General features: G+C 39.4%; 1 protein-coding gene across 3 annotated transcripts in view; it reads left to right on the plus strand.

Annotated features, from left to right (window-relative positions):
- Window positions 1–3,330: 3,330 nt before the first annotated feature.
- USP46 (ubiquitin specific peptidase 46) overlaps window positions 3,331–25,997 on the plus strand; it is a 45,915-nt gene continuing 23,248 nt past the window's right edge. For all 3 annotated transcript variants that reach the window (XM_071556493.1, XM_071556494.1, XM_071556496.1), the window contains exons 1-5: window positions 3,331–3,865; window positions 17,917–17,997; window positions 18,811–19,024; window positions 21,298–21,527; window positions 24,942–25,018. In XM_071556493.1, the coding sequence (XP_071412594.1) occupies window positions 3,830–3,865; window positions 17,917–17,997; window positions 18,811–19,024; window positions 21,298–21,527; window positions 24,942–25,018 (638 nt within the window). In that variant the 5' untranslated portion in view covers window positions 3,331–3,829. The remainder of the gene's footprint in view (window positions 3,866–17,916; window positions 17,998–18,810; window positions 19,025–21,297; window positions 21,528–24,941; window positions 25,019–25,997) is intronic.

A 25,997-nucleotide genomic window follows, 5' to 3' on the forward strand; every position in this document is an offset into this window, starting at 1 on the left:
ATTTCAGGTGCAAATAGAGTGTTTTCCATGGCCCTGTTATAAGCCACACACCACAGACTCAATCCATGGCCTGCAAGTCAGCATTTGGCATTGTACTAAAGCTCCCAGTCTGTTCTGAAATGAGGGCCAAGCTTCATGGAAAATCCTAATCCCTCATGCTTGTGTTTCCATGTTTGCCATCGTGCTAAAGATATACTGCTATTTTTGGTCGAACATAATTTAAAATCAGATACAAAATATTTTTTTAAAAGGTGTGCAAAATTCTAAACCTATTTTGGCAGCACTGAAAGTAGTTCAGGTATCTGAATTCTCTTTTAATTCTTATTATATAATTGCCAAGAACCTTATTATTGTTTTATCTGCCTTTTCCATTTGTATGACCTTTCAATTGGCTGGAAACATATCCTAAATTTGATTCTGTTACAAACACTTTTCAGCAAAACTGACTGATAACTACCCATTGCTGGAACTGAGTTTATTACAAGAAAAACATCAATGAACCCTCTGTGGAATTTTCCAAGATTTCTGGAGAGGAAATGCAATATCCTCTTTCTAGCACAGAGTGAGCAGATATTCTAGTCCCAGATTTGTTACTAACTTTCCTGTATAACTTCAGACAAGTTGCTAAACTTCTGCTCCCTGTTTTCTTACTTTGTAAAAGAAGCTAATATTAACTTGTCACCCAATAATTTGACAAGTCTGAGCAAACCCTTGCAAAGTATTCTGAGAAACTCAGATGGAAAATGTTATGGAAGTCCATGCCTGTGCCAGCCAAAGAGGATATTGACAGATTTGTATTTTATGTAGCAAATTAAAAATGTTCAAGTGTGTAGCCCGATGAGACCAAGATGGATCTAAAATTAAATGCAGGAGATATTTTTTGACTTTTCAACAGAAATTATATAACCACTCTTAGATTATGAATAGTCCTTTGTTTTCCTTTTCTTTGTCTAACACTTGGAAGAAACACAGGGTTAGTTGTTTGTTATGAAGATACAGAGCAATCCTTTCGAGTGAAAACAATTGCGCACTGTTCGTTATTTATGCAGTTCCCATAATGTTTGTAACTAGCATTTGTTGCAATCCTTAACACTTTTTTATCTCAAAAAAATTACAAAAATAAAGTTTCTAGTTCTGAAAACGACAACAGCAGAAGAAAACAAAGACACACACCAGTCTGTTTCAGGCCTGCAAGTTTCTTCATTCCTAGTTTGATATCTGACTGAAGAGCAAAAAAGTTAGGTCTAAAGTCTCATCAAAACAACACATAAACACAACTATTTTCTATTTTTATTATTAATCCTCAGAAATAAGACATGAACTGTGTCCCCCTTTAAATGGAAGTGCTTATATTAGCATTAAGGAAAACAAGACTGAATTCTTCACAGAATTATGTGTGTGTGTGTTTACCAACATTTCCTTCAACAACCAACAATTGCTTAACTAGTAGGAATTTAATTTCATGTTAAAGAAAAAAAAAGTTTAACAAACAGAAACTAAGTGAAAATTTACCCTGAAGTCAAGTAATTGGCATCAGTGAGAAAACAAAGTTATGAGAATACCACCTTTTCCTTACATTTTGTTTTCCTACTTTGTATGATTTCTCTGGGGTTTGTATTATGGAAAGAAAGTCCTTGACATTAAAATATATGTGAGAGAAATGGATACTGCATCTTGTTTCATGTAAACTTTTAATCACCTTTCAAACCCATTCGTTTGCTCCATGACTTTTCTGACAGCAAGTATGATCCTTTACAGTAAATTGGAATAAATGGGCTGCAGCAAGGAATATATTATTAGGCTTCTGAAATAAAAGGAACAAGAATTTAAAAGCCAGGTACTGTGCAGTACCAGCCAGTCTTGTCAGGCAACTTAGAAATGCACTGCAAACTGAGGGAAACATCAGCTTAATACCCATTTGCCCTGTTTGTGTTGAGAAAACTTGTATATTACCTGTAATCCAGTCCTCTGACTTTAAGCAAATTAAACACTTGGGATCAAACTCACACACAGTGTAAACCCATGAACTTAACAGAATTATACCAAAGTTTATTCTTTTCTCAGTGTTATGTTATTTGATGGTGCTTTTGCATAGTGATTTGTGGATTTATGAAGTAGTTCAGTGGCCCTGATGACTTTACACCATTATGTCTGAAAATCTTTCTCCATCCTATATTTCAAATGTCTGCAGTGATTTAATATAACTAATCCAACTTACTGAGGAAAAAAAGTTCTGTCACTGTGACAACTAACTCCATTTTGAGTTTCTCTGCTGAAACTGTCAACAGGAGGCCAACTAATGCCAAATTTGACCCTATTTCTATAAAGTAGGCATTGTCCACAATGAGCTGGATTGAGGCCACTTACCTAACAGTGCTCTCAAGGCAGGAATTTAACCTTAGATGTTACTGCTGATGCCAGATTTTTATTAATAATCATAGACCTTCTCTTGAAATAATAACAAAAAAAAAAAAAAAAAACAAAAACCCCCCAAAAAAACAAAAACTGGCTCCAGAATGTTTCCTGCAAATAAAGCTTGTGGAGCCAGGCTCCTATAGGCTAAAATTACTATATTCCAGCATTATGAAGTAAAAAAAAATGTTAGCAGTTTCTTCATTTGAATGATTTCCTCAACAGAGCAGAGGAACAATTAACAGACCTTAGGCTTCTGAAAACAGCGACTATGGAAAAGGGGAATTCTAAGGTGAGGATTGCCCTAGCTGAACTGTCTTCTTGCTTTTTGCAGAGATTTGCTGTGTGACCACAAGTTGGCTATTAACAACCTTGTGCCAATTATCACGTATGTAAACTTAATACACTCATGTTGCTCTACTTTGGAGAAAGGCATGGACCTCGACTTGCTTGTGTTTGAATTAAAACAGATTGCTGCATTAACGGTGCCACATGTTGTGAACTTGTGAGTGAGCACAAGGACACGTGGTGTGGACGCAGTCCCAAAGCAGCATTTGTGAAGATAAATGCTATCTGCATGAATGGTAATACAAGGCACCATCTGTGGGTAGTAACTTACATTCCAGCCTACTGTTCTGAGGTTTGCAAGTGCCTGGGCTCCTGTGTAACTAATTAGGTGGAGGGAGCATGTCCCAAAGCACAGTGCGGCCGTCAATGCCACGCATCCACGTCCTCCTGCCTGCACTCTGCTTTCCTGTCCTTCACCCTACTGCCTGAAGGTATTATTTGGTACGCACTGAGGCCCGAGCTTTGCGGCCGTTCCAGGCCCCTCTCGGAGCGCAGCCCCCCCGCGCCCCCTGCGCCCCGCGGCGCGTTGGCTGCGGCCGCGGCTGCTCCGCCGGGGGGTGCCCGCCCGGGCGCTGCCTCTGACCTTCCTTCCTTTCCTTCCCTCCCTTCCCTGCCCCGGCGCTGTCAGAGCGCATCAGCGAGCGCGGCGCTGCGATGGAGCGGCGAGCGGCAGCCGCCAGGAGAGGAGGGAGAGGAGGAGGAGGAGGAGGAGGAAGGGAGAGCTTAGCGCGGTGCCGGCTGGCGCAGAGGCGCGGCTGAGCTCCAGGGGAGCCGGGGCCCTGCGGAGCGTGCGAGAGGCACAGCGGAAGGAGCGGAGATGCGGCCGCTCTCCCCGCGCTGCTGAAGCTCCCGGTGACCCGCCCGCAGGAGGAAGGCCGAGAAGGTCCGTCCTTCTCACTGCTCGGCGGGCGCAAAGGGTGCCTGTGCAGTCCCCTCCTCTTGCCTTTATCCAGCCCCGGAGCAGGAGCCGCCGCCGCCCCCTATCCCTTGCTGCGCTCTTCCCACCATGAGCGGGGCTGTTTTCACCTTATAAAGATGGCGGTGTGGGATCGCTGCAACCTTTAGACTAATGACTGTCAGAAATATCGCCTCCATCTGTAATATGGTGAGTGCTGGCTGGGGCGCGGGCAGTACGGCAGCCCCGCGGGGTCCGGCCGGGGGCTGCCCCGGGGGCGCAGCCGAATGGAGCGACCCCGTCCCTTGTCGCGGTGGCGGGGGAGCCGGGCAGTCTACGCCGGGACGTGCCTGGGGTGGAGTTGGCCAACGGAGGATGACGATGTCCCGAGGAGTTTTCCCGGCGCAGCCCGGGCGTGGGCCGGGGAGGGACGGAGGTGCGGAGAGGGTGCGGGGCCTCTCGGAGAGGCACGCTTTGCAGACGGAGCCCTGGCCCGCCCTGCCTCCTCCTGCCCTTCCTCCTGCCCTAATAACCCCGCGAAAGGACCAAAGTTGGGTTCTGAATCCACATGAAGTCAGTGATCCCATTCAACCGTCCCAGGCAGGCACCCTGTGGTCTCATAGGGCCAAGAGCTCCCCAGGTTACTCAGAAAACGAGGATGTTTAGATACCTAATAGCACTTCTTTGGACCCCAATGCTCAGTACCAGTTCTAGGAAGTCTTGGCTTTAGAGCTGACAGAGTTTAACTTGAACTGCATGCAGCTCAAAGAGACTGCTGCTTGTTTAGTACTCTTTCATTAATGAGCTTTCTCTAAACCAGACTAGGCAATTAGGAAGGAATAAGGAAATATTATTATTTTTGTTTGTTATATTCAGAAGTTGCTACTTTCCTCCCCAGGAACAGCTGAATGCATGCTTTCTGCACTATACTTGGGTTTATTTTTAATCCTAACAAACTTTGAGCATTTGACTGAGTTTAGGTTTTTGAAACTTGCAAAAGAAATGGTTGTGTGCACGCACCCCAATGCAAACAGAAGAGAAGCCTATTTCTGTACATTTTGTGGTTTTAGTCTGTATTTTTCCCCCTTGTTTCCAGGTTCTTCAAGAGCAGCTACACACATTTGGCAGCTTCCCTCCATGTGGTGCCCCAGCATGCCTTGTGCTGGTGATGCCACACATACCATTCATCTGCCCTGGAGAATGGAGCCTACCTCTAGGGTAAGGCAACAGGCACAGCCCCAGAGGCCTGGCTCCTGTGGGGTCAGCAGCAGTGCTCTGGGGGAGGGAGTGCAGATTGCAAGCCTGCTCCCCCTTCCACGCATCCACACTTCCACTTAAGTGGGCTCGGTCTTTTGTTTCCACCCAGAAGCCTGGGACATCCCATGCATAATTTTAACTTAAACCTCCCCTTGAAATGCCTATTCTGAAATGAAGACAGGGAGAGTTGGTTCTGGAGTTTAAAAAACTTAATACAAAATGCAGATTTGGAGTTAAATAATCTGGGTGCTCATCTTTCTTCACCAGGTAGTTTTCCAAACATTTTATTGTTCTTAATGATTTCCAGTCCAGTGGGCCAGAGATACTGCAAAGAGAGGTTTAGGAAACTACAGGACTGAGGAGAAAACTTGAGTGCACTTACCTTCCTTCTGAGGCAGGCTCCAGTTTTTACTTCTGATTAATGGTGGATGTGATGCCCTGCAAACTGTATAAAAGAGCACCGCATGAAGGGGAGCTGCAGACACGTAGGTGGTTGTAAGACCTTAGCATTGACATAAAGTATTAGGAATTCCATTATTTTCTTGTGTGTGCTTCAGAAAGATGCACTTGTGTGCAGTATGCTTCACTCAAAGACTGAACAGATTCACAGCAAAACTGATGAGGTGGTTCTAATGGTGTGCTGCTCAGCTGTTGCCAGCAGTATATCTTGCAAAAGTAGCCTCTGAGAAATAGAGAGACTTAAGGGAAGAATGAGAGCCTCAGGCAGAAAAGGCATGCAAGGACTCATGATTCAAGGCAATTCTAGCTCATGGTACTGTGACAGAAGGTGAAGTTGTTCTAACGATAATGATGTTTTAAGGCTACATATTCCTTGGGGTCTGTGTACTTAACTTTTAGAGGTGCTATGCTGTGTTGGTCACATTTAGTCTTTTCTGGGTAACCTACAGGGATTGGAAGTTCTTTTAGGTAAAAAGAGTGGAGATTTTCCGTCAGCTACAGGAATTTGGGGCTATAAGAGCCCAAATTCTTGCAAGTGTTGGCAACACTGCATTATGGCTCATCCAAAATGGTGTCCACTTAGATGAGGTGGCAGACTTGAACTCTGTGGTCTGTAGGAGAAGCTATGACAACCTTCCAGAAGGACAGAGATATAAAAATAAACCTTTTGCCTATGTAAAACCTGGGTATTTGCAGTGCTAGTTTGATACAGGACATCTATAGAAATCTACGAGACAAAGATGTTAATCCCCAGACCTTGTTCCTGCACTGTAATATCCTACTTGAAAAACTGAGCTACTTACAATTTGTGGACTAAGAAATAGCTGTATAATTCTTAGGTAATATAATTTATTTTTGTATATAATGCATATTTGTATATTCATAAGTTTTTTAACCTGGTTGAACTCAGTAATGAAAAAAGTGTCCTGATCTTCTTATCCTTTCTCATTCCCATTCCACTTGAGTGTGTTCACAGAGATTTTTTTTTTTTGCTAACTTCTGGGGAAAAAAAAAAAAAAGAAAAAAAAAGAAGGATGATCCCTGGTGCGGGAAGCAGGGCAAGAGAGACAGAGGGAGTAATTGGCCCTGAAATACTCATCCTTCTCTGATATCAACATAGGTTATATTTTCAACAGTATTTCTTTCTTGGCAAAGTTTCTTGTGTGTGCCCAAGTGCTTTCATATCCTGCAGGGAAAAAATAGCTGAAATTTGGTTGAATTAATTTAGCTCAAGAGAACCTGTCTAGTCAGCATTTTGGATATATATGTGCTATTTGACTGTCTGATGTTTGGTATCTTGGGTAGCAGTTTTGATCTCCTAAAGATAGTAGGGTTGGTCTTTTCAGAAAGAATCAAACAGGTGTAGTGAAGCAAGGAAGCCAGGGATGGTATTGAACTTGCTTGCAAAAGAGATTTAGTACCATATATTTGCTGGATAAGCTCTCACATGCTGAGACAGACACAGTAGGAGCTAACCAGTAAGAAAAATTACAGGGGCAAAGTTTCCACTTGGCACATTTGCTTATAGTAAATATTTAAATGTACAATTTTCTGGAATGAAAAAAAATCCTCTATTGTCTTTTAGCAGTTTTATTCCCTGAATTATAATAATAACAATAGTACCAAGAGCTAAAACTTGTATGCTGGGGCTGAGGGGATGAAGGCAACTGTGCCTGAAGGAATTGGTGCGACCATTATGTGGGCATGATGGCCATGCTCCCTGAAAAGGGAGGTCTAGTCCCCAAGATGTTCATCTTACCTTCCTTTCAGACACTGTAAAATCTCATTCACTCTGTCTGCAGACTGTGTTCCCCACAGAGAGATGTATACAATAGGCAGTTGTCATCTTTTATGTAGGATAGGTACAGTAGATGTGAAGAAGCATAAGATACACTGAAGAAATCCTGTTTGAGGGAATACCAATGGCTGGTGCCCTGTAACACTTGTAGCCACTAAATCAGGATGTGATTTAGCCCCTACAGTGCTGTAATCCTCTTTGGTTGTTGGTTCTGTGAGATACCCATATGACCTAAGTGCAAAATGCTGGTTCAAAAGTGGAGGGACATGCTGGCACTTAAAGGCTGTTGCTTACTGCAATATTCTGCAGCATGTTTCTCTGTTGATGAGCTTTAGGTACAGTCCTGAGTTCAGCTCATGCTGCCACTGTGGCCTAGGGATAGTACTGTTATGTGCAGTGAAGGACATCTAACCATGTTTAGCCTGGAGAAGAGGAGGCTCAGAGGTGACCTCATCACTGTCTATAACTACCTGAAGGGAAGTTCTAGCCAGGTAGAGGCTGGTCTCTTCTCCCAGGCACTCAGCAATAGGACAAGAGGGCACGGGCTTAAGCTCTGCCAGGGGAAATTTAAGTTGGATATCAGAAAAAAATTCTTTACAGAGAGAGTAATCAGGAATTGGAATGGCCTGCCCAGAGAGGTAGTGGATTCACCATCCCTGGAGATTTTTAAATGCAGATTGGACATGGCACTGAGTGCCATGATCTGGTAAATGGACTGGAGTTGGACCAAGGGTTGGACTCGATGATCTCAGAGGTCTTTTCCAACCCAATCAATTTTATGATTTCAGAATGTATTGACATATATTTTTACAGATTTGGCTAACAGGTTCTGTGAAACATATTTTTCTCTTACAGAATTCTGTTGAGAACAAGTATTAATCCTCTTGGAATTTTGTAATAATATTTCAGATAATCTGATCTACCCTTCAAACTGTCCTGTCAATTTAATAAATGGGATATTCTGAACACATTGAGTTTGCTTTTGATACAAGGTATCATCTGAGAAGCCTAGGAGTCTCTACATTCTGGAAACAAGAATAAATGTTGGATTTTTTTGTGGTTGTTTTGGTTTAAATAGCATGATTTTAGAGACTTATTGCAGGATTTGTTTGCATAGAGAGCATTGGCAGAATGAAAACTCAAAACTACAAACATAGATTTGGAAAATGCTTGACATAAAAAAATTTACAATTTTAAAGCCATGAAAATGGTAACATTCTGTTTCATACAATAAGAATGGTATTCGGTTACAGAAGTGATGACTTTGAACTGGATTTATTAATTTGAACAACTTGCAGTGTTTTATATCTTCTCATAAACAGAGATAAAGGCAGAATAATATATACCAAGACAGTAAAACAGCTATCTGATGGCATATTTAGATTGATAAAAGAAAACAAATCTCTTGAATCTGTAAAAAAATTAGTACAGACAGTTCAGGCAAAACAATTTCAGAAGCATAGTCTCAGGAGTGCACAATTTCAGTATGACATATATATATATATAATATAGAAAAAATGAAAAGTACAGAGAATGTGAAGTCTAATTATTGTAATACCTTTCTGAAGTAATGAGAAACTTTCGAGTATGACTGGCAAACGGGTACTGGACTGACAAGCAGAAAATGTGCATTCCATCAAAAGGTAAACAGAAAATCCACAGAAGATGTTTTTTCATTGGACTGAATAGGATGTGCAAAATGAGAAAAGTGCTAATATATCATTTCCAATGTAAAAGCTGGACTAATGGCTGTGCTTGTCTTTCATGAATACCTTTCTTATGGCTAAAGTGGTTATTATGCAGTTACTAGCTGTTCATAAGATAAGCACAAAAGGACAGTTCATTAATAAAATGTGTGGTTTACAATGTGTTTCTTTTAGATGCATGTAGTCTTTGGCTTTGTGTTGCTGAATTAAGAGTAAACTGGAGGTTATGTTAAATACCTCAATAAAGGAACCTCTTAATTATAGCTCAGCAAGGCTGAGTGAGTCTGAATTGTGGAAGAAATGAGATTAAAAGTAGACTCTGGACCCTGATTAACTGTGTGGTGGGCAAATGCAATGCAGGAGATTCGGTTCAGATGGATTTGAAGAGTCACAGTCTGTGAAGTGTGTCTCAGTTTGAGACAATTTGGAAGGGTGGAGACCTTGGACAGAAGTCTCCTCCCTTGAATTCAATATCCCGGTTTTGTCCAATATATATAGAGGGACTACATATACCCAAATGTAATTGAAAAAGTTACTCTTTACCAAGAAGAATGCTGATAACAATACTGATAAAACTGGGTTAAACCAACTGATGAGGAGAAACTTTCCCAAATTCTGCCCACTGGATCAAATTGAGATGGTGGCCGACCTCTCCCAGCCCCCACACCCAGAAAACTTGGCAGGAATGGTTGGAGAGTCAGCACTGACAGGAAACAGTGGATAGCTGGGATTCAATACCATCAGGTGCTTGTGTAGCACTGCAGGGAGACTGCGGTGCCGGTACAGGCAGCCGGAACTGGGCTGCAGACCACCCAAGTGACTGGAGGGACCTACAAGACACCCGTTGGATGCAGCAATGAGACTTGGTTGTTACAGTTTTGGTGTTCATTGGTCAAAGCGCTGGGCACAGTCTGGACCTGTCGAGGTGGTGGTGGAAGCCCTGGGTGATGAGGGAAACCCCGAAACTCAGAGTTACATATGCTTAGGGATCTCTCTTGCAGTGGAGATTCTTACTTTGGGTGATGCAATATTGGGAGTAATGGGATACTTCAGGAGTGTTTTAAGATGTTGCACTGTCTCTTACATCGGTGCAGCTGAGTCCACCACAGCCCATTATGGCTTATCAAGAAGAGATGAAAACCTTCAGGCTACGTGTGAATGTACCAGAGAGTTGTCACAGCTGAGTCATATGTGTAAGGAAAAAGGAACGCTGCCTCACCTCACAGGATTTGCCTTTTTCCTTACCTTATTGAACACCCAGCTTGTACTCAGAGGTGTAGAATGTGCACAACTTCAGCCCTTGACCTGGGTGGCCCCTCTGCACATTGGCAGCAAAGCATACTGCTGACCAAGCCATGAGCACCAATAGTCCAGTCTCTTACAGCACCTGGGCAGTCACTGCAGGTGGTCACGTGTCTGAGTCAATAATCAGAAGCAGTTCAGTCTCTTTAGAGGAGGCAAACCACCAAAAAGCAGCATTTGGAGGAAAAAAAAGAAAAGGTGAATAGTAGAACTTTTGTGTAACCCAGGACAGCAAGTCATGGCCAGTCAGAGAAGCAGTCAGGAAAGTGTCTTCTGCTGGTCTTCCTTTAGCCTCAGAAAATGTCCTTGGCTGGCTCTTTGGTAGATTCTCTTACATGCATATATATATATATGTATATGTATATTATGTACTCAACAATGAAGTGTGTTAGTGCCTCTGGGAAAGAAATGAGTTTGCATCTCCATCATCAGGACTCCATTGTAAGCATGTTCTTGGGTTTGCTCAGCCTTTTCAGAGAAGGCTGTTGTGCTGAGGGTTTTGAACCAGCCATTACTGGATATTGTGTCTTCCAGTTATTTGATTTTTTGATTTCAGAATTAATGACTGACCTAGTAATATGTGCATCTAAACTGTCCTAGGACAATAAAGTCTCCAACTGTCCACTGAAATTCCATTAGATAAACCTGTGTTGCTTCTGATATACATCAGTCAAACTTGGAGATTTCTAGTGATGGTGTCTACATCACATTTCCTAGTATCTTATGAGTATCTATGTTACAGTAATTTGAGCTTAATAGTTCTCATCCTGTCCACCTTTGAGATTGAGAACAGGCTAGTTTCCTTCTGTAACAAACTGTAGACTAATCTAGTCAATCGAGTTCATAGCTGTATAAGATCCGAAACCCTTTGTCATACTCTGTCTCAGCCTTTTCTGTCTTACGCAACTAAACCCCATTCAGACCTTTTTTACAGGTCACATTTCTTTAGAGCTGAGTTTTTCATTGTTACTGCCTTTTTTGAATTCTTTTCAGTTATTTTTATCTTCTTTTAAACCAGGCATCCAAACCAGGACTTAAGATCCTGTCTGAAGTCTTACCAGTGACAAGTTAAACATGAAAATTTCTATAAGAACTTTGTAAACTCCCTTTGTAGGCTCCAATCTAAGAATTTCATTATGTTGTCAACATTTCTTGTTGTGTTTTTCAGGATTTTTTTTAACACTGCATATCCATGACTTACTCATCTTATACTACACACAGACTTATTTTTTCTTTCTTTTTATTATTTAAAAAAAAAACAACAAACAAAAACACCTGACTACTCCCTTAGTCAGCCATTTCCCATTCTGTACATGTACAGGTCATTCTTCTCCTCATGTTCAGAATCTTGCATTTGTCTCAGCTCTTCAGACCATTTCTCTAAAAGAAAAACATTGCCAAAAATAATTTCGAATTCTAAACCTGTTCTGCAACATAACTGCGCCCCTCATAACTCATGTTATGTAGAGATTTAATTAAGATATTCTTACTTCTGTCTCCAGGTTATCAAAGAATATTCCAGCTGGTGCAGCTGTGATTAAGTCTAGAAGGTTCCTTGCTTTTAGGATGCTCTGAGACACCACATATGCAGTCTAAGTGCCCAGGCAAAAATATTATTGAAGAAATTATAGCCTGTAAGCAAAACTCAATCTCTTTTTGACTTCTGAGGCCATCTTGAGGTTATGTGTTCTTAAGAAGGAAATTGGTCAAAAACAATGGGTTTGCTATTTGTTCCAACAAAAGCCTGAGTGCTACTAATCCAAAAGCAATTAAGCTGGTAATGCAGACAGATTCATGAGAGAATACTGAGTTTCAATTTGATAAAAATTGTATAATCCTAGAAACTTTAATGGTCAATGTTTTTAAAAAAATACAGATTTAGATACTAAACTTCTAACACTTCACTAGAATCTCTTACAGTACTTGGTTGCTTTGTGCTTTGAGAAAATGATTTTTTATAAGCTACCTAAGACTGAGTACCTTAAACACTTTGCCCAAGATTTCAAGTGGTTCAGGATTTCAGGCCTCTCAGTTTTCACCTGTTTCTTGGTAACCACAGAGTTAAGAGCAGAATTTATTTTTGGAATATGTGATACTTAGATCTCTGATTAGAGATAGTTTAGTGCATCCAGCAAAAAAAATCCAGGTTAAGACATCTCCTTTCAAATGCTTACAATTTGTCTTAATGATCAGAAAACTCTCTGGAAGAAATGCACAAAATTATTGATTCAGATACATTTTCTTAGATCATCTTTCCTACAAAAATATGTTTTTTCAGTGTTTTTTCAGTCAGTCAATATCCTTTTGCTATGATGTCCTATATGTTTTCTCTCTTTCCTCTTTTATTTTGTGGTGTCAAAGACCCAAAACAGCATTGCTGGAGAAACAATAAAGTATTTCTTTGCAGGAGGAAAAGAGAGGTAATCTGGTTAAATTCAATCATCATTTACATTTCAGGTTTGGTATTTAATATCAATGAATTTGTAAGAAGGCTGGATCAGCTATTTCAATGACTCACCATATCCCTCTGGAAGTTGAGGCTGTTCCTGAGGATAGCCAAAGTCCAGCACTGAGGACAGGGATGCGTCTATTGAAGGCACCTGCATATGTGTGTGCCGCATGCCATCATATTGCTTGCTCTGGGAGTTAATTTTGAATTTTATGTACAGTTGCCTCCTCTCATTTGAGTTATCCATCACTGCCATTTGTTGGTTAGGAGGCCTTTCACATCTTTCTTTATCTTCTTTTTCCCTTTCCTCCCATATTCTGTGCCTTCCAAAATCCTGAAACTCAGGCTGCCTAGCCCCAAAGCCATTACTATTTTTATGCTAATTTTTCCTCTACCAGCCCAAACATCACCATTAGTTTGTCTTAAGTCTTCAGTTTCTCCCTTCGGGAAACAGCTCTATTTCTAGCATGCTGCTCTCACTTTCTGTGAATACTAAGGAAAAAAAGATCTAGTTCATAGCTGTATATGATCTGAAATACTGTGTCATGGACCAGTCATTTTCCTTCACTCGTTTCTTGTTCTTTATATAGTTGTTAAATTTCTGTTTTCATAATTCGATGAGGTTTTTCCTTATATTTTTTAGGTTTTCTGTGAACAAGATGTTTATTCTTATTTCTTATTTTGTCTTTTTTTTGTTGTTTATTCATACTGGGTTTATTTATTTAGTGATACCATTTAATAGGTGGCTTATGAAAAATCCTAATTTCTTTACTGCATTCATTCACTTTAAATTAAACACATTCATATTTCCAGAAAGTTAGTGCCATTTTTATAGCTCTGTCACAGTACAAAGTATAGTCTGATTTGCTGTCTTCTGATGACAGTATCTTTTGTATTAGCTCTATTCCATTTCTCATCCTCCTAGCATAATTGTATTTAGGTTACTTTGCTACATGTGATTTAGTGGTCTAATCTGATGTCTTTTTTTCCCCTGAACTGTTATTTTGTTTACGTGCTGAAGTGTAAAGGAACAGCAGGAGTGTTTGTTTTCATTTGTGGTTTTTTTGGTTGTTTTTTTTTACTTAATCTGTTTCATGTGATGCAAGGCAAAAATTAAACTCTTAGCAACATTATCATAAATTTCAGCTGAAAAGAAAACTGGCAGTCTTACCCTTTAGAAGGCCTAGAGCAAAATAAGAAGAGGTCGTATGGCCAGAATATTTTTGGAGCAATGCTGTATGTCTTTGCCATTTTAAAAGTGTTGAATAGTGATTGTTTAATTAAGTGGTGAAACTTCTGAGAAATCAAGGTTCACCAGCACCACAGAATACATAGTAGGAGTTTCCACATTGACCTATTTCTCATTCTCAAAAGGTCTGGCTACCACAGTAACTTCATTGCATTTCCTTCATTAGTGTATTCTTTTAAGAAGGAGCCAGTCTCCTTTATCATCTCTATACTCCGATATGAATTTATTTTATACTCCCAAATCTCACTTCATTGACTTATGCAGCCTCTCCTCATTTCAGGCTCTGTGGGTGCACTGCCACTCTTGCCGATTTTTATAGAACTACAGTACATTCAGCTCTGGCAGAATATTTCTTCTAGCTGAAGCACAAACCCATTTATTAAACCATAGACAGTGGGTTGCATTAAAATGTCTGAGCAGGTTTTCACTGTAGAAGTGAAAATGTCTTGCTGGCAGTGGGAACAAGTACCAGCATGCTTAACACTGTGTTAAATAGTCATGGTTTATTTTTGTTGTAGATTAACCTCAATAGACAAATATTTCTGTATTTGATATGGCTGGTTTAAACTGAATTCTGAATCATCTTTAACCCATCTCCAATAACATATTTTTTCCTATTTAAGCTTGGCTTGGGTGTACTGTTTCTGGTATACTTTGGTTGGAAAAATTTCCTTCTTCTGCCATCATACCAACTGCTTATTGAAGATACTTCATATGCAAAACATGTAATGTATATATGCAATGTGACATGGTTTGAATTTACAAAGTAGTATGCCTACATTTTTTTTCTTCATGTAAGAAATATATCCTTCTTTGAAATATTGGGTCTCTGTGCTTCTTACATGTTTTCTTAGCCTTCTTTTGCTATTAATTTAATAGTATCTTTTTGGGGACCTTTAAATAAACCAAACTGAAATTGCCCTTGATATAAGAAGGCACAACTCCTAATGAAGTCCAAGGGAGTCATATCAGCTTACCCAAAGATTGAATTTAGCCTCTGTTTTTTGGGTCATTGGCACACAGTACTTCATTTTATATTTGTAACAGCCTGGTTTTGGAGAGCTAAAGCTCCATGATGAGCTGTTACTAAGCATATGTTTTTTCAACAGTGTGCACTGCAGAAATTTTCATGCAATGTAGAGTTTTTATATGAAGATCAGTTAGTGCACATCATTAATTTGTTTGGTTTTCAGTGATAATTTTAATTAGCAAATCCTGATTCTTGCTCTTTCTCACAATATTTATGAGAAAATATAGATGCTAGAAAGGATTTGTCAAGCCATCTGGCATCCTCTAAAGTAACATACCCTGGACTTGGAGGAAAGGCAAATGAGTAATGTAGGAACAACTAAGTAGCAGAGCACTTGCATTCTATTTGTCTAACAGCATATACCTGTAGTTTATGAAAGAATAGGAGGTTACTTTTTAGAGATAATATTTTCCATGAACTGTAGAGGGAGAATTTATTTCAGTGTGGAGAATGCTTTCAACAAAACTGGAAAAAAACCCATTTCATTCTTACATTAGGGAACTTGATTGTAATGCTAAAAGTGTAATTAAAGAAAACCTTTGCTTTGATCTGAATGCTGTACAATGAGTAGCAATATGAGGATGGTTTTCCTCAGAAGCTGCATTAATCTTCTATAGTCGTGTTTTTCTTTTATCAGACAAGGTTCTGAGGGTAACAATGGCTGTCTGCTTCACTGCTAATATCAGACAGGCAAATGTCTATCAGTTTCTTCTCTCTTGGGACATCAGATGCTTTGCTGAATCTCTGCATCTTTGACAGGGATGACTTTCCTAGCAATTAAACCCATCTTCATATGGGGCTTACATAATAATCACTCTGTCATCTCTGTTGAAAGGTAGCCAATAATTGCTTTATATCGATTATTCCTTTTTTCCAAGTTTCTCACTGAAGTTTGGCAGAGTCTGGTGAGAACAAATAAGGTATCCCTTATTAAAGCTTTGCATGAAACCTTATGCTTGTAAAGCACTTCAATCTCAAGGGGATTGTCTGGGAAACAACATACACTTGGTCTGAGCAATGAACTCTTGTGTATGTGACAGGAAGGGGGAGAATGGAAAAAGACCTGAGAAGGGAATGTGAAATACGAAATCTTTGGAGCTTTTCTGGAACCTGCCAACTCGAAGAACATGTTTTACTTTCAAGGCTTGTAAATTCTCAAAGAGCATCTGTGCTGAGTTTCACACTGCTGATTCTGTTGACTAAAATAATCTTCCTTTAATGAGCGGACATGAAATAATAATCTAATAGAGCAAGCAGTGGTGATGATAGGTGCAGTAAGGAAACAAAAATCAGGCCTTGGGGAGATGGCTAAGGGACATCAGAATTACTGACTCTGATTACCAGTTACTTTGAAAATTTTAGCTGATGAAGTCTGAGTAAATGCCTCCCTTGACTTCAGCAAGACTTTCAACACTATCTCTCACAATGTCCTCATAGGCAAACTCGGGCAGTGTAGACTGGATGAGTGGACATTGAGGTGGATTAAGAACCGGCTGAACAGCAGATCTCAGAGAGCTGTTATCAGTGACACAGGGTCTACTGGCAGGCCTGTCACTCGTGGTATCCCCTCAAGGTTCAATACTGGGCCCAGGATTGTTTAACTTATCCATCAATGACTTGGATGAAGGGGCAGGTGCCAACTCAGTAAGTTTTCTGATGACACAAAGCTGGGGGTGGTGGCTGATCTCCCAGAGGGCTGTGCAGCCCTTCAAAAGGACCTTGACAGGTTGGAGACATGGGCAGAGAAGAGCCTTTTGAAATTCAACAAAGGCAAATGCAAGGTCCTGCACCTGAGGAGGAATAATCCTGTGCACCGGTACAGGCTGGGGGCTGACCTGCTGGAAAGCAGCTCTGTGGAGAAGGACCTGAGGTCCCTGTTGGACAACAAGCTGTCCATGAGCCAGCAGTGTGATCTTGTGGCAGAGAAGGCCAATGGTATCCAGGGGTGCATTAGGAAGAGCATTGCCAGCAGGTCAAAGGAGGTGATCCTGCACCTCTACTCAGCCCTAGTGAGGCCACATCTGGAGTGCTGTGTCCAATTCTGAGCTCTTCAGGATGAGAGAGACATGGATCTCCTGCAGTGGGTCCAGTGTAGGGTGACAAAGATGATTAAGGTATTGGAGCATCTCTCTTAAGAGGAAGCTGGATCTGCTCAGCCTTGAGAAGGGACCACTGAGAGGGGAACTCATATAAGCATCTGAAAAGAGGAACTTGAGAGGATAGAGCCAGGCTTAGAGAGTGAGTAGGAGTGGTGACACATTTGACAGCAATCTATCTTGCTTGCTTGGTAAATTAAACTTGTTTAAAAATGGGCCTTTTAATATAGTAAAACTGCATAGACCAGCAGTTACATCAAAGGCTTTGCTTTTGGAGTGAAGATACAGCTAAACATAACTTGCCACACTGAGGTAGTGACTAAGAGGTCTAACAGTGTTTGGTTTTATGTGCCCTTTGATGTTAGATAGGACAAAATGACAGGTATATTACACTTGCTTTTAACATCTGTGATGTTACTGTAACTGTGTGCCAGTCTGAAGCTCAAGTATTTTTACAGGCTGATGATTAATTAAAAGGGATTCAGAGTAGTTTCATTAATATTGAGAAAACATGCCTTAAATCTAGGAATTGGTTTAGCCAAGATAACTTTTATGGTTGTGCTTAAGATCGACTAGGATCTTTATAAGGCAAGTGAGTAATGGAATCCAGGTGTCCATGTACACAATAAAAATAACAGGGTGTTGGGTGTGGGAAGAACCACTGTTGTTGTGACCTGTTCACTTCTAATCAGCCGTTACTAGAGGGTCATGCTGGGCCAGTTCCGCCACCTAGACTGGCAAATACTTTTATTGCCTCATGAGACTGTCATGCTTGCCAATTAGTAACACAAAATTAGCTTGGCTAATCCTAGCTGAAAGAAAAAATATTTTCTCTCTTGATACTCTCTGTAATTTTATTTTAGAACCTTAGTATTCGAAATAATTTCTTGCCTTTTTTTTTTTTAATTTGTATAGGGCACCAATGCCTCTGCTCTGGAAAAAGACATTGGCCCAGAGCAGTTTCCAATCAATGAACACTACTTTGGATTGGTCAATGTAAGTACCATGTTCAGTAGGCAAATCATATACAGAACTGCAGTTTTGATGTTACTTGAACTTTGCTTTGTTTCTTGTTTTCGTTTGTTTGGTTTGGTTTTTCTCTCTCCCTGACTCTTACCAATCTTATTCTAAGGTAAGGCTGTCTTTTTTTTAATGCTGCTCAGGTTCCAATTTTAGGCAAAGTAGATTGCAAAACTGTATCAGATGTTTGAAGACAGCTTCATACACCCTCAGAGAGAACAGTTTACTATTCTATGAATGTTTCTAGGGATTAGAACTTACACTTCAATAAAGTTAAAAGTCTATTTTAGCCATTAAATGGCAGGAAGGAAGTGATGGAAGTATGTACAAGCTTAGGTTCAGCATTCTATATTGGGAACTCTTAGGAGGAGCTCTTTTATTTGACTAAAGAGAGAATGAGTAAGAAGGCTGTTTAATCACTTGTTTATTCCCATATAAATAACACAGATACAGTAATTCTTTCTACTGAAAACATTGGTCCTTCTGCTACTGAGCAGTAAGATAGAGCCCAGGAGGAGCATATTATTATATAGAAACAAACCTAACAAGATCCACTACAATAAATATATCTCTTGCAAGTGGAAACCGTCACTTTATATCCTAGTTAATTTAGAACACCATAGTTTTTTCTATGAATTGTCAGGAGTGAGTGTGGAAATATATTTCTACAGCCACTGCATGCAAAAATGGCTGCTTTGTGGCAGGGATACAGAAGTCAGAAGCTGAGTGAAGCAATCAATATTATTGTGATGTTCAGGGATTAAGCTTGTTTTTAATTTTACATGGCAGTTTGGGAACACCTGCTACTGTAACTCCGTGCTGCAGGCATTGTATTTTTGTCGGCCATTTCGGGAAAATGTATTATCATACAAGGCCCAACAGAAAAAGAAGGAAAATCTCTTGACTTGCCTGGCAGATCTTTTCCACAGTATTGCTACTCAGAAGAAAAAAGTTGGAGTTATTCCACCAAAGAAGTTCATATCAAGGTTACGAAAAGAGAACGGTAAGTGTAAAACTGGAGTCCTCTAAGATATTCATGCATTGATCAGAAAGTATAAATATATGTTGGGCAATGGGATCATAGAAATCAGATGTACAGGTTAGACTTGTAAATTGCTTTTAGTACTTTGTGGGGTTTAGATATTAATATTTTAGTATCTTTGTACATTACATTATACTTGAAATAACCATACCAGGTTTCATATGCTCCCAGAGGTGTATGAGTTAATCATGTTTACACAGCATGGTGGGACAGACCATACTGTACAGTGAGCCAGTGCTGGGTATAGGGTGACACTGCTGTAATTTTTAAAATCCTTTTTTTGTGGAGTATGGCAGAGAAAAACACTGAGGGCAATTGCCACTATAGAAGCTGTGTGACCTAGGAGTGCTACAAGCACCACTACTCCAGAACACCCTGAAGGATAAGCAACTGGATGTATTTGGGGTGTACCGTTCACTGCACATCAACTGCTGCTCTTGTTCTTGGAAGTGGTGGACACAGTCTTGCTTTGTGAAGCATCAAACACCTTTTGAGCATTAGGTTGGCAATAGCATATGCCTAATCTTGTAGTACTTCTGTCCAAGGGATATGAGGAACATCTTGAGATAGAAAAGCCTGCCACACAGCTCCATTTTGGCCCAGGCTCATATCTGTGTGGGTGGTATGCTTAGAAACCAAGGAGCTTGAAAAGAAGAGACAAAGTAGGAGTGAAACACCTGAAAGAAATTGCTTCCTGGTGACAGCATATAAATGGGCAGACTGTTCATTTCAGAGCAGACGCTTGAAATTGTGACAAAGTTAACTCTGAGTCATCTAGTGATAAATGCCCCCACACTGTTGGGGATCACTTTTAAAGACTGGATCTTATGTTTTCAGCTTTTTTAAATTAGGGCTAGAGTCAGCATGTTTTAACCTGCTCATATGTCCAAGCTAGACACTACAAGGCTGAAGGTTCTGTACAATATTTTCTGAGGAAATCTATGTGAGATTTTTCAGGAGCAGGGGAATAAAAATACACATTTGTGGGAACACAGATTCTTTTTTTCTTTGACATGGTGGGCAAGTTAAGCCTTCACTGGAAAAATCTGTACTAAATCAGCAGTGGGACATTCCCTCCTCCTCCTGCAAGCATTTCTTATGGAAGAGGACAAGTCTCTGCTCATCAGACTTGTGTGTGAAAAATGAGCTTTTTTAGATGGTGTTATTGTTACTACTTGAGGTACATTAACCGCGACTGGCTGCCAGGTGCCTACCAAGCCTGTCTCTCACTCCCCACCTTAGCAGGACAAGGAGAGAAAATAAGATGAAAAAAACTTGTGTGTTGAGAAAAAAGCAGTTCAATTAGAAAAAGAAAAAGCAGAGAAGCAAAAATCACTTGTAGAAGCAAAGCAAAACTAAAGGACATTTGTTCTCTACCTCCCACCAGCAGATGATTCCCAGCATCTCCCTGGGAAGCAGGGCCTTGGCATGCATTGATGTTTCTTTGGAAGACATATCTTAAAAATGAATGCACTCCTGCCCCTCCCCCATCTCTTCCATATTTCTTTAACATTTTATTGCTGAATATGGAGTCTCATGGCATAGAATATCCCTTTGGCCAGTTTAGATCAGCTGCCTTAGCTATGTCCCCTTCCCAACCTCTTTCCCATACCCAGCCTACTAGCCTTTGGGGAGGAGGAGAGTTGGAGAGACCACCTTAATGCTGTGTGGGCACTGCTCAGCATCAACTAAAACACTGGTTCATTATCAACAGATTTTTAGCCACTTATACAAAGCACAGCACCTTATGGGCTAAGGTATGGGAAAGATAACTCCATCCTGGCCACACAGAATACACTACTATGTCAGCATACAAGGTCTTTAGTTTTCCTGGGCATGTGTCTTACTGTCAAAACTCTGCAATGTTCCTAAGTGTCTAAGGGACTTGGAATATATGAATGGGAGTCAGTGCTGCCTACAGTTAGGCATCTAGTGTAAGGAAATCATTTGGGATGAGTCACCCTCTTGCTTTCTTCATTGAGTGTAATGAGAGTCTACACACCCAGCTCCAACAAGCGTAACCTTCCAGACAGCTAAAGTTAGGTGAGTGGAAGCTTTCTCCCAAAGTACCTTCACTGAAGCCAGGATGACTGGCTGCAAAACTAGCCTTCTTTGGCATGATTCTAATACTTTGCTGAGCAATGGTCAGGAAATGTATTTGGGAAAAAAATAATTTTCTTTCTTGAAGAAAAGGATATATTCTGCTGTACAAATCTTGACTCTCTCCTTCACAGATCTCTTTGACAACTACATGCAGCAGGATGCACATGAGTTTTTAAATTACCTGCTCAACACCATTGCAGACATTTTGCAGGAGGAAAAGAAACAGGAAAAGCAAAATGGGAAACTGAAAAATGGCAACATGAATGAAGCTGAAGAGAACAATAAACAAGAACTTACCTGGGTGCATGAAATTTTTCAGGGAACACTGACTAACGAAACTAGATGTTTGAACTGTGAAACCGTAAGCATTGGGATAAATTTTTTTTTGTTGTTGTTGCCCATTAATAGATAGATGCATTTTATATATATAAATATATGAATCTTTTCAGACATCTGAGAATTGTGGATATTCCTGTAGAATTTACTTCTTGAAGTGAGTATATTCTTTTCTAAAAATTTATTTTTCTAAGCATTACTTGGCTAACATATGCCAGGTTTTGCTGTCCTAATACATATCTCTGCAGTTACAATTCTTGCAAGTGAATCAACACCCTTCCCTATTACTGTAACTTTGAGGCAAGGTATTCACATCATATTCAATGAATAAGTGAAATGTGAAGATGAATTTATGTTAATTCAGTCTTAAAATGTGACTGGTATACAGCCTGTTCATTATTAACAAACTGTTTTATTTTATCTCCCTAATATTTTCTAGAGGTTAAATGTCAGTTTGGAATATCTTATGTTTGAAGTACAAGTAAAAATTAGTTTTAGTTAGGAAACTTGATTGCAAGTCTGCTATTGATTTCTGTGGTTTTCAATCACATTCTTCTACTGAAAGAGAAAAGAAATAATTTTTTGAAATTGTCCCTGTGAGGCTGCTATATGAAAGAGTAACACAGACACAGGAAAAAAATCTGGTTTGAGGAAAACAGCAACACTGACCTTCCAAAAAGGTTTGGAATTAACCTCACCTAACCCTTGTTTGGTAAAGTTGATAGGCATTAAATATGAACTAGTTTTCTCAACTCCTTCTGTAGATGATGGAGATTATAAAGGACCTTCTGCAGGAAACTCCATCTGTCTCTAAGCTGTTTCCTGGAACAGTGTTTTTATGAGTACCAGGTATTTTTTTCCATACGGCTCATCCTGGCTCCATGGCATTACCAAGCTGTTGCAATTGTTGGTGCAGCAGTGCTATGAACTGGGTCAACAAACTGTTCTGGCCTAAGAAAAATGTGGTTTTACTCAGATCAGTACTGCTACCAAGGGCTTCCTCTAAAGAAAACACAACTTTAGATTAGCTGTGTTAAGATGGGAGAAGGTGCCCAGAGAAGGTATCTTCAGACAGCAAGCTGAGGTTAAATATCATTAGATAGCTGAAGTTAGGTGAGATGAACTCTGCCCAGGTCATACCAGATGTGTAAAAGAACTTATTCTGGTATTTTTAACCATAAAGAACAGATCTGTATTCCAAGAAAATATTCCTTTTCCGGGGACTTGGGGCAGAAGAGGGAAGTGGGGAGAAGAGATACAATGACAGTCAACATGAAAAATCGTGTTGCAACAAGTTTGGAACAAGCTTGTATAAGTGAAAACATGAGAAAGATATTGAAAATTAATTATTTAATCTATTTCAATTTAAAAACCCCAGGTAATAGTAGCAAGTTAAAATAAGTAAAAGGGTAGGATTCTTTTTTAACTGACAACCTTCTTTAAATGGTTGTGGCCTAATTCTAAATGAATGTCTAGTGTTTACTCAGACAAACTGTAGTGAAGTGGGGATGTGTCCATGGGTAACAGCAAAACTGCACAATTCCCTACTTGTAATTCAAAGTGATCAAGCTTTATGGAAAAATATAGCACGAGGTATTGCTGCTGCAGGAAAGAGTGTCTGTAGCTTCCTCTGAATGCAGAAATACTGCCTACTACTCAGGATACTTTTCCAGTTTGTTTTTCTTGGATTATTGAAATCTTCAGGAATCAGTAAAACAAATTAAAAGATGCTCCTTTGCTAAAATACTCATAAGCAGGGCATGAAGAATCCTTCAGATTCCAGCAGTTCTTATTGTCACTTACAAAGAGTGCAGTTTGATCTGGTTTTTCAGCAACCTTTAGTTTTCGGCTGTGTTATTCTAGCTCTAAGTAGCTCATCTTCCCTCTCAGTAAATATTTTATATGCTGGTATCAATAACAAAATTTCTAGATTCTTTGAGGTATTCAGATGAAACACTATACTTGCCAAAGACTTTTTCAAGTATTTAACCTCTTTCATGATACACAGTGTGTCTGACAGAACTCTAGTTTCAGCTGTAGAGACACAATGTTCTCTCAAGCTTTGTTGCTTTATTTTTCAAATTTTAGCTGTATATTTATACTGCAGTTGACTGCTGCCAATTTTGTGGCTTCCTGTCCCCTGTGGGTCAAGTCATGTCTCAGGGAAGAATTTTGTTTCAATAACTGCTACTCATTTCAATTGAGTGTGTGATGAGCCTCTGCACATCTTTGGTAATAACAAAATACATCCTGCTGAAGGTGTTCCTCTGGATCCAAGTCTGATACGGGGTGCATTCACCAAGCTTATAGGATCTCCAAGTAGGAGCTGAAAGTATTACATTCATAGAATTGCAAAAATCTGGGCAAGGGGGACTTTCACCAGAATGATGAATTCAACCCCTCATGGGTGTTCTTGATTTGAACTTCACTACTGTACCATCTGATTTAGTTATTCTAAGGAAATGAAGCCATAGGAGGCAAAATACGGGATGTTCATGCAACATTTTATAAACAAAATTGGTTGTTATGAATATTACTGAATTCATGTGCAGTAAATAATTCTGCAGTCTTTTGACTCAGTTGAAATACTACAAGAATTATCCATTTGCCTGATTTTCTTGTTACTGTTACTTCACCTTCAAGATTAAACACTCTTAATGAAAAATAAATTTTAAAGTAAAAATCAGGGTGTGTCAGTCTGAAAATACCTGGCCTGAATTTTTTAAATAAAAACTCATTATACTTTTTTCTCTCTACTTCTGTCTAAAAAAGAGATTGGCAATATCAAAATAATTCTGAAAAATATTATCATTTTGTCATTTTTACCTCCAATCTTTAAATGTTTTAGTCAATAGTATTGACCAGGGAGAATATTCAATAAGAAAATGCAGCTGTGTCAACCAGAAATATAAACCCAACCTTTTGAATGCTTCACTGGAAAGAAAAGATAACACAGTTAAATACGGTCTTTCTTGACAGAGGCATATTTGGAAAATATCTTCATTACATCCTTAGTAGTGAAAATAATTATATAGGAATAAACTGTGATTATATTATCTAATACATTATACAAAGTATAAACAAAATTCCAGTAAAATAAGACAGTAGACTGAGGGGGATGAATGTAATGCACCAATCACAGCTATACAGGGGATGATGGTTGACCTTTAGTGAACCGTAGGCTGTCATCACTGGTCCATGGTTGGTGGGATTGGATAAGTGGAACAGACAGAAGTTAAATTATATGAAATCTGGATTGGTAGAATTACTAATAAATACAGTCACACTGAACTAGAAAAAAAAATAAAAGCATTGAAATTATTTATTTTTGAGTAATTTATTTTTGCAGAAGTTGTTCTATCCTTTAGTGTTTGCTAGAGATATAAACAGCATTTAGATGTATGGCATCTCTGTTTTACATGTATATTTTTTGCAACAGGTTAGTAGCAAAGATGAAGATTTTCTTGACCTTTCTGTTGATGTGGAGCAGAACACATCGATTACACACTGTCTAAGGTAAATGAATGGATCTTTTTGGCAGATAGTTCTGTGTAGCTGCTAAAATTTCCAAGTCTAATTGGTACAGAAAAATAGAATAACATTTGGGTTTGAACTTTGCCTAAGCAGAAGAAAAATACTTTAAACTGAATGTTTTCTCTAATGAGAAAATATACATTAATGTACTTTGTTTTACTCACTTTCTCTTTCAATGTGTGTGTTTGAAAGAAAATATAAATAATCTCTGGGGGAAAACAGTTGATTACCTTTTCATTTAGAAGAATTGCTGCAGAATAATAATTGTCAACAAAGAGACTTGTGTGCTTATCTTTAAGCTTCTACTCAAGTGCCTTCTTGATTAGAACTTATGTGTATATTAAAAGCTAGGTGTGTGCTTTGCACAATGAGTGCTTAGAGTCCATAGAGGGCCAAAGGTTTCAAAACTCTTCTGTTGTACATTTCTTATTTTGTGTCTCATCCTAAAATTATCTAGAAAAGTCTTTTATTCTGAATTTCAGTTCTGCTCCTAGTATGCTCTTAACTGCTAAAAAAAATTTTAGAGATCAAGATAATTTTCAGACATGCATAGGTGATTGTTCTGAGAGATATCCAGCATTTTGGCATTGATAGAATAAACCATTACCTGTATTTAAGACAATATGTTGCTGCTCTAAGGTAATGATTATCAAGTGATCAAACTCTTTCAAACTCCAAAATCGCTGCCAAGGTTGAAATTGCATTTATCAATTATTCTGGAATGACTAGGAAGGATTGCCTGGCATCTCATCCCAAGCAGAGAAACCATGCGAGGTCCTAACCCATTTCCTGAGTCAGAAAGCAGTGACTTCTCTGTGGATAACACACAACTGTACTAAGTAACTTCTGTTACATTTTAAAGTGCTAGATCCAGTAAGTTTTTTCCTTCTCAGTCTCTGCTCAGTCTCTTGTAGCATACTCTAGCAGACCTTAGTCCTCAAGTAGTCCACACCACACTAAC

The sequence above is a fragment of the Pithys albifrons genome, chromosome 5, assembly GCF_047495875.1.
Source record: "Pithys albifrons albifrons isolate INPA30051 chromosome 5, PitAlb_v1, whole genome shotgun sequence".
NCBI classification, from domain to species: Eukaryota; Metazoa; Chordata; class Aves; order Passeriformes; family Thamnophilidae; genus Pithys; species Pithys albifrons.